Source organism: Nilaparvata lugens, chromosome 2, assembly GCF_014356525.2.
Source record: "Nilaparvata lugens isolate BPH chromosome 2, ASM1435652v1, whole genome shotgun sequence".
Taxonomy (NCBI): Eukaryota; Metazoa; Arthropoda; class Insecta; order Hemiptera; family Delphacidae; genus Nilaparvata; species Nilaparvata lugens.
This window is the reverse complement of record NC_052505.1, coordinates 59,858,272-59,870,442: the sequence shown is the minus strand read 5'-3', so window position 1 is coordinate 59,870,442 and position 12,171 is coordinate 59,858,272. Positions and strand designations below refer to the sequence as shown.

The 12,171-nt window shown below is 34.7% G+C and overlaps 1 protein-coding gene across 1 annotated transcript in view; it reads right to left on the bottom strand.

Moving 5' to 3' along the window:
- Positions 1-161: 161 nt before the first annotated feature.
- Positions 162-12,171, bottom strand: part of LOC111044844 — a 44,862-nt gene continuing 32,852 nt past the window's right edge. Inside the window, exons 15-17 of the mRNA XM_039420137.1 lie at positions 4,700-4,921; positions 1,987-2,195; positions 162-1,334 (exon numbers count right to left, since the gene is read on the bottom strand). Coding sequence (XP_039276071.1) covers positions 1,995-2,195; positions 4,700-4,921 — 423 coding nt within the window. The 3' untranslated portion in view covers positions 162-1,334; positions 1,987-1,994. The remainder of the gene's footprint in view (positions 1,335-1,986; positions 2,196-4,699; positions 4,922-12,171) is intronic.

Here is a 12,171-nt window from a genome sequence, read left to right as displayed (position 1 = left end):
TCTGATAAAACGTATCTAACTCTTTATGTGAATATTCAATAATTTATTTTTAGTTTGAAAGAGATTTATTAGTTTCAGGATTTTTCTAATACATCTGAACTTTTCTCACCTCGATATCTAGATATCAAGAAATAAACACACATTCATAGAATAAGAGCACATTTTTTTAACTTGAAAATTGCTTTATTCGTCAACATAAATTTTCAAATAATAAAAACAACATATTGATGCATTGTGCATACATAATTGCTTATTAATTGTTGGGTAGATTCATTAATCTTATCAACAAAACAGTCACAGAAGACCTTGTGTACAGTAAATTTTATAATTTATTTATTTATTCATACTTTCACTAATCAATCAATGATTGGAAGTTAAAAACAGCCAGACACAAAACTTTTTTATCTTAAAAAATCTAAAAAATTATATATTACAAATGAAAGAACTAAAAATTTATCCTGAATATCAAAAGTGAATGAAGTGACAAAATTAATCCATTCGAATATTTGAAGATTTTCGCTTAATATCATTGAAATCACACTCTCTACATAGTTTTCTCAAAATTTTAATTCATTCTATTTCGATCATCTGCCTGTTATTTGGAAGAGAATAAGTTAATCAGATTTGATAAAATATTAAAAGCTATTATAATTGAAGGAACCAATGTTGGTTTCGGTTATGGGCTTGAACAATTACAACCAGGGGTCTATTGCTGCATGTACGGTAAACATTGCATGTATACATGAATACAAACTTATAATAGTAGTAGCCAGCTGATTGTTAGCATAGGAAAGTAGCTTGTATCAAGGTACCTGTATTCTAGGTACATTGGCTTGTATTTTATCACGCAACAGGGCCCTCATGGTTTCGAACCCAAAAAAATGTAAAATACATGAATTAAACTCAGTGAATAATCAATTCACTGAGCTTTGAAATTTATGCTTCCAAATATTAATAAATTTTTTTAAATTTTTCATAATCAAATCAATTTTTAAAAGATCTATTTACTGAAAAGATGCAATGTGAATTTGATCCAATTCTATTCCATGATGGCACTTTTACTCTACAATCAATACCTTATAAATTAGAAAACAGGAAAACATTCAATTCTTCATCCACTATTTAAAATTTGGCATTCAAAACTTGAATGGAAATAACACAAAATAAATTAACAATAAAAATAAAACAAAAAGATGAAGAAATTCTCACTACATTGTCGCAGACAGGGTTCGTCACAGTCAACGCATTAAAGGAAGTCTCTTTACAAAAGTCCGTGAGTCTGGAGAGGAACATCCCAGGAGTTTACTTCTCACGTTAATCAATCCATCAAACGTCTGAAATAATTTATTGAAATATTTTCAATTATTATGTAAGATATTGATCGATAAGTTAAACAATTTGAAGCTATTCTTAATAGATTACCTGATAGATACGATACCTAACCACTGAAAAAAGAAATACGTTACACAATTGTTCGAGTACTAAAATTCTGGATTATTCTATTATAACATGTTATAAAACATTGATAGATTGATACATTCATTCATACATTGATAGCAATTAATACTGCTGGTACCGCTAAACTACACATTTACTGCTTACACAACTTACTGCTCAACAGTTGAATAAATTAACTGTATGGTTGTATTGGAAAATAGAAGCTTTTCTATTGTCTTCAATAATACTATGATAAAAGATTCTTTTAGATCATAGAAACCAGTAGAACATTGTACCAATCCCATAGGCCTACCTCTTATACAAGAAACATAATAGTAATCAATATTAACTTGGTAAGAGTTAAAATTGTTTAAATTGAAATTGAAATAAAAATCCGAATACGGAAATATGGAATTACAGATAGGCCCAAGTACCGACCTATAAATTTTGATGAATAGGCCGAAAAAATAAAGTAAATGTACTGTTTGTACCTTTCCTTCGTATGTTAGATGCGAAAGGAGACAAGAGTTTGTATTGTACAATACTCACCTGATAAATCAATTTTTGGTAATCTCATTCATACAGTGCTTCATGTAATCATCTAATTGCGAGTAGTCCACTAAAGTATCTCTGATCAGCTCCATAAGAATGTTGGACCATTCTTCTTCTAGAATTTTCAGTTTTAGGAAAGCCGAACAAGCTTGTTCGATTAGGAACTCCAAGTAGGCACGGCCTTTCTGCCTCCATTGCAAGTCATCCTAGCAAACAAGCACAATCGTTAAGAAGACTTGGCTAATAGAAGATTAGCCAAACTTTTCGAGCTCTTTTTTCAATTCAATAATGGATTAATTTTATTATCAATTCAATTTTTCAGATTATATTATTGTATTCTGTAATCGTATTTTTTGGAAATTTCGAGTATGGTACGGTATTCAAGTAATTATATTAATAGTTGGAAAAGTAGAGAGGATCATTGAAAATTAAAAAGGTTTACAGTGAAATAAAACTGAAAGAAATCCAATATTTTTGAAGATCTTAGTTTAATTTTCGGAATGGAAAGTTTATATCTAAGTTAAATTTTCATTTTTTTGTGTAAAGATTTTATAATGATCGCATTTGAACAAAAACATTAACTGTCTTTTGAATACTTCTTCCACTATTTCATGAAAAATGTCAGAGGGGCGAGCTCCACTAGGATATGTAAAGACACATGAATGTTTGGAAGACATAAGAATGGTTTTTTAATAACAATAACTGCAGTATTTGATTGAAAGTTAGTCTTCTTATTGAGCATAAAACCCGGTTTATGAATTGGGAAGAGAATCGGAATCTCTTATATTATCTGACTAGGTAATTTTGATGTTTTTTCACTCACGGTAATTAGAATACAGCATGTATTGTGAAATATATCATTTTACTACCATATAAATTTCATAGATATATCATTTTACAATTAATTATATAAATTTATCATTTTAACAAATTATATTAATTCCATAAATAATATCACCAAATTTGGTCTCAGTCATATTAAGCGTTTTTCAGGCGTTGTTTAGAGTTGGTGGGGCAGGATCGAATCTCTCCGATTGGCTGATTGCGTTGTCGTCTGGAAAACGCTATGGTCTGCCCTTATTCAGACTTGTGCTCATACTCTATCGTCTCCAACCATCGAGCTCAAAATAAGATGCTACATCATGTCAATGTCTCCAACAGACGATACAGACTCCAACATACGATAAATATTTCAGACTTGATTAGGTATTCTTCGAAGGACGAAGTTTTTTTTTGGACTTATAACTTACTTACTTGACTTAATTCCTGTAACTCCGGTTGGAGCATAGGGCATCCACGAATAACCGCCATCAATCTCTATCCTCCGCCATTCTTTTCACCTCTCGCCATGTCTTCTTCACCTTCCCAAGCTCGCTGTCTACTGTTCGCCTCCATGAAATCCTTGGCCTTCCTCTTTTTCTCTTTCACTGGGGATTCCACTGCAAGGCATCCTTTTCAATTGCTCCCTCTCTTTTCCTCAAAGTATGGCCTATCCACCTCCATTTCCTCTTTCTGATCTCAATGTCTATGGGTGTCTGTCCTGTATTGTGCCAGAGCTCCTCATTTGAAATTACATTTGGCCACCAAACACGTTCAATCTTTCGCAAGCACCGGTTGATGAAGACCTGGAGTCTTTTACTGATTTCAGCTGTAACCTTCCACGTCTCGCACCCGTAAAGGAGGACAGACTTTACATTTGAATTGAAAATTAGTATCTTGGTCTGTTTTGAAATGTTATTGTTCCTCCATACTGTATACAGCTGTGAAAAGACTCCATTTGCTTTTCTAATGCGAGTTTTGACATCATCCTCGGCACCCCCTTCCAGATTTACAATGCTGCCCAAATAAGCAAATGAGTCCACCCTCTCTATTCTCTTCCCATTTATTCAAAGCTCTCCCCACCATGGACATTGAGCATCATCTCTTTTGTTTTTGCCTCATTTATCTTCAGGCCTACTTTCCTAGCAATCTCATTTAACGCCCTCAGTTTCTCCCTCATGTCACTGTGTCTCTGTGCTAGAAGACAAAGGTCATCTGCAAAATCCTTGGCTGATTGCGTTGTCGTCTGGAAAACGCTATGGTCTGCCCTTATTCAGACTTGTGCTCATACTCTATCGTCTCCAACCATCGAGCTCAAAATAAGATGCTACATCATGTCAATGTCTCCAACAGACGATACAGACTCCAACATACGATAACGATTTCAGACTTGATTAGGTATTCTTCGAAGGACGAAGTTTTTTTTGGACTTATAATGTTACCTAAATTTGGGAGAGAAATAGTACAAGGTATTATTAGTTTTTCTCTTCCGATCTGTGCTCCAATGTAAAAATAAAAGTAAAAGAATAATAAAAGGTCCCAGAGATTGGACCTGGTTTAAATTATTTTTGTACCACGAACCTATTGTATTCCAAACTCCATAGAGCCGTTTCCAAGATCCGTTGGAAATACATTTGATAATTTGAGTTTATCAGTAATATTGGATTACACTTTGACATGTAATATACTGCAGGAGTGCTGCTTCCTTGTTGCAGTTTCATATGACGACGGATAAGGAAAGTAAATGACATAACATGCAATACATACAGCAATATACACAATATTCTACTGTTCATTCAGTAGTAAAGGACATTTGTTATTAACATTTTAACTTCTTATTTCCATATTCTAATTCCCCTGATATTTTAGGATAATAGTTTGAGTGATTTACCTGGGTGTGATTGAGCCGCCGCCACTGCAAGGCCTCCTTGGCGACAACCGTCCTGAGGGCGGGGTCAGCGGCCCACAGCCAGTCGCGGGCACTCTGCTGCTGCGTCTCCAGTCGCAAGCGACTGAGCAGTGGCTGCAGCAGGCTGTCAGGCAGCGACGACAGCACCAGGTCGCTCAGACCCGCAAACTCAGATGCCGCTGCCACGATCTCTTCCTCGGTTACCTGCACAACAAACCACGCCATAACACTAAAAACATAAAAAAATCTTGAAAAAACTGTATTTGGATTGGTTAAAAACGAGATTACTGATGTTTGAGTGCTTTTTCAATACAACTACTATTGAGAGACTAAATTACTAAGATAAGAATAAGAATAAGAATAAGAATGCTTTTTATTCCTTCAATGCATACATACAATGCTATCGGAAACGTCAGTCAACAATATAATACATAGTTTTAAGTTTTGAATTATACAGTGAAAGTTACACTTAGTACGATTTGATTTGACAATACAGAAAAAGTAACAATGTATCGAATAAATACAAAATTGTCTTGCATTAGATGAAAAACTGAGGAAGAACAATTAAGTACATTTACATGATTAGTAGCTTATTGAATTATTTCACTACCTATTTGACTTGAAAATAGTCCTTCACTGGTAGTTGGAAGAAATCTGAAATTGAGTATAAAGGATTATTCAATAGTAGGCACTCTAGGTTTTTCTTATAAATTGGCATTGGTAGGTTCCTGGCTATCTCGGGTAATGTGTTGAATAATTTCAATGAAACTTGATTTGGACTTGTTGATATTCTTTTGAGTCTTGTATATGGTATATCTATTTTTGTCTTATTTCTAGTATTATGACAGTGAATGTCAACTCTGCGGCTATAAGAACCTAAATTATTCTTTATCTGGAGGAGAAGTTTGAAAGCTACCAAACTGTGCACTGTCATAATTTTCTCCTTTATAAACAATGGCTTACAATGCTCCAGATAAGTAGCGTTACATATAATTCTTTTTAGATGAAATATTCAATCCTATATCATTCATCATCACTAGAAACAATAACGGTCCCAGTATGGACCCTTGAGGTACTCCGTGTGGTACATTAAGTGGCTCAGAAATATTTGAGTTAATACACACTGACTGAGTACGACCCTCCAAATAGGATTCTAAAAGTTTAAGAGTATTGTCATGGACACCAAGAAACTGTAATTTATTCAACAAGATGCAGTGATCCACGACATCAAATCCCTTACTTAGATCGAATAGAATTAATCCTGTGTATTTTTTACTATTAAAGCCCTCCTCAACTTCGGTTATAACTGATTGCACAGCGTCTATTGTTGACTTCCCTTTTCTAAAACCATACTGGGAATCTGTAAACAAGCAATTTAATTCAAGGAAGTCATAGAGTTGGGTTGCGATAATATATTCTAGGATTTTTCCAAAGATAGGTGGGATGGAGATTGGTCTGAAGTTATCTGGAAAATTTATGTCACCCTTCTTATGAATCGGGATGGTTCTTGAATGTTTCAGCAAGGATGGAAAAACTGATGATTTTATACATGCATTTAAAACTGTGGTGAGCGGCTGTAAAATGAATTCAATTACTTCTTTAATAAGGGAGCTAGAGTGAGAATATATGTCTTTGGTGGTGGAAGACTTCATTCTAGAAACTATTTCGAGGACTTGAATACAGGTTACTTCTTTTATTACAAAAGTTGCCTGCGTTTTTGGGGAAGAGTTCAGCAGGTCAACAGCAGAAATTTTTGACGGCTCAATATCTTTATAAATTTTCTCAATGGAGCTGATAAAGTGTTTGTTGAATTCCTTTGCTGAGATAGAAGTAGCGGTAGATTTAGCGGGCTTGGAATTATTTCGAATAATTTTCCAAGCTGCTGAGCATTTATTGTTAGCTGCTTCAATCAAATTCGCATTGTGGTTTAACTGAGCCACTTTCAATTCACTTCTGTATAGCTTTTTAATACTATTGTAAGTCAACCTAGCTGATTCTGTACCTTCTTTTTTCAGTTTATAGTAGGCAATCAAAACGTAATTCTTAAGTATGTTCAGAGCCGGTGAATTGAGAAACTTTTTAGCCTTAGATTTATTGGAAATATCCGGTCTACGTTTGACAACTGGAAATGAGTCCAAGAACAAACCGTTAAACATATTGAAAAATGCATTAAAATTGTATTCAGCCCTGTCATGAATGGTTACTCTAGTCCAATCGACCAAACTAAGTCTATAGCAAAACCAGTGCAATGCCCTTGAGGTTATTGGCCTGAAACTCTGTGGCTGCAAACTCTGTTTTTTACCAGAATTTCCCGAATTTAAATTTGATCTCACAAAGAAACATAGTGCATCATGATCACCTAGTGCTAGCGGGTCTACCTTAACACTAAAATCTTCAGGATTTAAATCAGTAGCTATATTATCTAGTGCAGAATTATGTCTTGTTGCCTCAAAATTTGTCAGATGTAAATCCAGGGACTTTAATAGATTTATTAAATCTGACCTTCTAGAATCCATTGATAGAATATTTACATTAAAGTCTCCACCTACGATAATATTATATTTATTTTTCTTATATTTATTCAGAGATAAAATTAGTCTCTCCAAAACACTGAAAAATAATTCCAGGTTACCATTAGGCGATCTATATATCACTATGATGAGAAGTTTTAATTTTTTAACTATAACTCCGGCAAATTCATGGTGTAATTCAAGACAATGAGATGACAAATCAAGAGGCTGGACATGGTCCGAATACTTGTTGGAAATAAATATAGCAACCCCACCATTTCTTAAAGAGGTTCTGCAAAAGGCAGTTAACAATAGAAACCCACTTATCTGTACTAGATCTATGATTTCTTTCCTTAACCAGTGCTCAGAAAGACAAAGCACATCAAAATCCCTCTCTTGATTTATCATCTCGATCTCAGTGATTTTGTTATTCAGAGATTGAACATTACATACATAAGAGAAAAAATATTAGGATTATTTTTAGAATCTAAAATGTTCCGTTTAAAAAACGAGCTGGATTGTTTGGAGAACTGACTAAAAAATTGTTTTCATCCAGTGATTGATAGGAGATCGGGATGATGGTTTCAACTGAAGGTGATTTCTCTGTCAGTACAGAGATGACTGATTTTTGCGCGCGGAGAGGGGCTGGTGAGCTGGGTGTGACTGGATATGATCCTAGACATTGAAAGACAGGAGAGTCAGGTGACTTGTGAGAGTTGCGCGTAAGTAAATTGTGTTTCTCCGCTAATAATTCAGCTCTCGAGGATGCAGGGCGAGCATTGAAAAAGTCTCTCACAAAATTCGTCAGTCGGTTGACGAGAGTCCGTTTCCCACGCCGGTTGAGATGAAGCCCGTGTCGCGTAAAATGAGATCTGACGAGGAACGCATTAATATCCATGTAGTCAATATTAAGTCTACCTGTATAGTTCCGCACCGCACTGGATAAGTACAAGTTTGCATTACAGATATTTTCATTGAGAGTAGAATCATCGTATCGATAGGGTACACTGCATAACAGGACATTAGTCTGAATGTTTATATCAGCAAGAGACTGGACTGCCTGGTTTAACGTCGACTTGAACGGTTCACCGCGATGTAAGTCATTTGAACCCGCCGATACAATTACAAAGTCTCTCTCAGTAAAGTCCTTGATCAAACTACAACTATCAAGAACAACATTTTTCAACTTAGCACTCGATTTGGTGGAAACTAAAACCTCAAAATCATCTCCCAGGTCTCTCGTGTGCTTACAGAACTGTTTTCCCTGACTATCAGTTAGAAAAGTAACTCTCTGTTTCTTCTTGGAGGTGATATTCTTACGGCGTTTCAAGTGAGTTGTTTCTCGCGTTGAGGGGGGTTGGTGAACTTCAACTTGTACCTTAAATTTATCCGGCATCAAAGGTGACGATGTGTTAGAAGAGAGTACGGAAAACCTATTCTCTGTCACGATTGGATTACTCTCTCTCTGTCCATTCTTAGGCTTAACAACTTTTTTAGATATGATAAAGTCCGTATCTTTAATTGAATCTTGTTCCAGAAGGATATCTCCTCTATCATAAAAACTATTTTGTTCTGTTTGAATTATATTTATAATAGCATTTTTATTTTTCAACTCTTCACTCAAACTGCGTTTAGTTGCCTCTAGACTGACAATGCGTGATTTCAGCAATTTTATTTCCTCGTCTGCTCTCCCTTCATTGACCAAAGAGTCCTCAAAACATTCCTTTCTTCTGTTCCTCTCATCACTCAAGGATTTAGCCAACTGTTTATTTTCAACTGAGATCTCCATAAGATCGTTTCTCAATTCATTGTTCTCCGAAATAGAACTGTCAAGTTTATTTAAGACTCCGATAATATTTGGAATCAAGTCAACTATTGCATTATTCGAATATTTTTCAGCTATCATAGAGAGTGTTTCCCTAACATTAACTGCCAGTTCAACAACATCAGCATTGATTAAGTCACCATTTAAACTATTGAGCTCCGATTGCGCGCGAATCAAATTTTCGCGCCTTTGACGAGTCGTCATTGGCTTCATAGGCCCGATTTCACCAAACACCAAACCAACAGTTTAACAAAATGAAATCTGCTGTTTAACCGTAAACGACAGAATCGAATTTCACCACACTCGTTTAGGGTCACGTGACTCCGAAAACTCCAGTTCAAACTTACCGGCCAAGTTTGGTCGGTTAGCCTTCGAAAACGGGCGATTATAACCTATAAACAGTTTTATATCGCACTACTTTCGCGTTTTCGTGTAGCCTACTGTAATCGTAAACAGCTGAATGTTAGGTCACACACACTCATGTATTGACATTTCAAATGTTGTTCAATAGTCAGTTGATTATTTTGATATTGTTGGATTTAGTTATAAGTTTGTTAGTTAATTCATTAGGCAGTAGTTTATTAAAATTGTTGAATTCGCTTCCTATTTTTAACCAATCCAACAGTTTCAATAATTTATTTAAAGTAATAAAGTAATAAGTCTTCTTACATTCAATAATATTAAAATGTTTTTCTATTAGATCAATCAGAACTGTTCATATATATATGCAGAGGCTCCCCAATCGTTTTCCCACTCAACGTTTTCTCCATGAGTTTCTTATTAAACTACCTAATGTATATAAATGACCCAATTAAAACTAATTAACAGATAAAACGAATAAATTTTCGATTACAAATAATACCTATAGCTAATTTACAACACCGGAAAAACTATAGAAACAAGAAAAAGGCAACTTATACGTATATGTATGACTGTTTGGTTTGCAAGGGCATTTTCCAAGTGTATTGAAAAACATTAAGGTATTACTTGTACATAAAAAAGGCGATAAAAAAACTTCTGACCATCAATTATTGTACCTGTGATATCCAAAGTATTCAAGGCCATAATGCAAGACCAGATATCAAGTCATTTTGAAAGCTTTGGTATGTTTACTGAAAAACAATTTGGCTTCAGGCCATGTAATGAAGTTACAAGACTAGTAAATAGTGTTGTTGATTATTTGGATAAGGATCTTTCTGTTAGCTTTAGGTCATATGCTGGTATGTCTTACGATACGGTACTGGCATAACATACTTGGTAGCAAACTTTCTTATTATGGCTGCAATTCTGAATGAATCGATCTCGTTATGTCATATTTAAAAGACCGCAACCAGATTGTTTACAGAGATTGACAGTTCTCTAAGGGCAGGAAGGATCGGTATAGGGTCACTCAAGCTCCATACTTGGAACAATACTCATTAATAGCCTATATTTTAATGACATAATTTGTAACATAGAAGGTACTCATAAAGCAGGATTACTTTTTGCTGATGATTTTAATCTCAAAGTTAGTTGTAAATCCAAAACAGGAGTACAAAATTTTCTAGATGATAGCTCTGTACTCCTTAATGATTCATGTGAATAATGAAATCTCTCATTGAACCTAGAAAAAACTCTAATATTATGTCCACTTACAATAGATATTCAATCACCTATTCAGAAATAGGAATACTATCAGAGCTCAAAAGCTCAGGATCACTACTTTGCAAAAAAATCTTGTGTATACATCTGTCTTCAAGTATACATCACTTGTGTATACTTGACAATTCTTTACTACTAGGAATCAAATCATTGTCTCTTGAATTCTTCAGAAGAAAATTGAAAACTACTGAAAGCCTAAATTTTATATAGCATACAAGAATTTTATGTGATTGACTAGACCAAATATTTGCAGACTAGTACTATTATGTATTATCTAGTATCTATTATTGACGTTTGTAAATGCATTGTTAACAATGTCTTTAATAATGAAGATTCTTATTCGTATTGAATGTTAGAACAACAATCTACGAGAGCACAACGAAGTTTTTAGGTTATAAAAATGACGTCAAGTGGGTTCACTGCCTTCACAATATCCCAAAACGACGGTTTCGGAATCTTTGGTCAGTTTGTGCTGGTGAAATCCGTCAGCATTCAAAACTTCTGTTCAGCCAGGAACCACAGTTTCGAAACCGGCGGTTTCAGAAACTTTGGTGAAATTGGGCCATAGTCTCTATGAAAAGTAAAAACACCGGTTCTATTGAAAGAGAAAGTTCACTGATAAGAAAACTGGTGGTCACTGTCGACAGTCAGCGTTGTCATAGCAACCGAAAGACGCTACCTATTTTGCTAGCAGTCACGTCAGCCGGCAACTCTTGTACAGGTATGAAAATAAGATAAGGAGAACGCTATCAGTTGCACATAAATTGAGCTGCTTGAAAACAACAAGGAATTATTGAGCCGGTGAAATTGAGAGGGTGAGTGATACTGAGAGAGAAAATAATTGAACACTGTAACAGCAGAAAGGATAACTCCGACGATGTTTCACAGTCAATCGTAACACAAGCAACAGATGGGGTAAGAATTGATACGGAAAACAACAGCGTTTAGGAGTGTTCCTTTTTATATCACTTCTCACAATAAAGTAATCATTAGAGACAGTTTTTGTGAGGGTGAATTTATATCCGTTAGGTTCTTAGCAGAGGGTTCAAGGTTCATCAAGCTCGAAAAGTGTAATCAAACTGTCAATTTCTTGCAATGTCCACTAGGTTAGAAACAAATGAAATTCTGAATAAATCCAAGTTCCAACAAATCACAAACTTTCTATACACATTACTGAAAGTCCATCACTAACTTTTATGAAAAATCTATCGATTATTGATGAAAAACTATCGAAAACATTTTAAAATATGAAAAATAGCAGACACGACACTAGAGCAAACAATCGAGGCAGCCAGTGCTACCAACCAATATATTATATATTTATTCAAAAAACCAATCATTATTTAAATTACGATATATGGTATTGAAAATGCTCACAACACAAATATATAAAGAAAATATATATTTACCAGATACATATACTTATAATTCGTGTTTTTGGATTCAAACAGTCAACATGTACATTTTGAACAGAAACT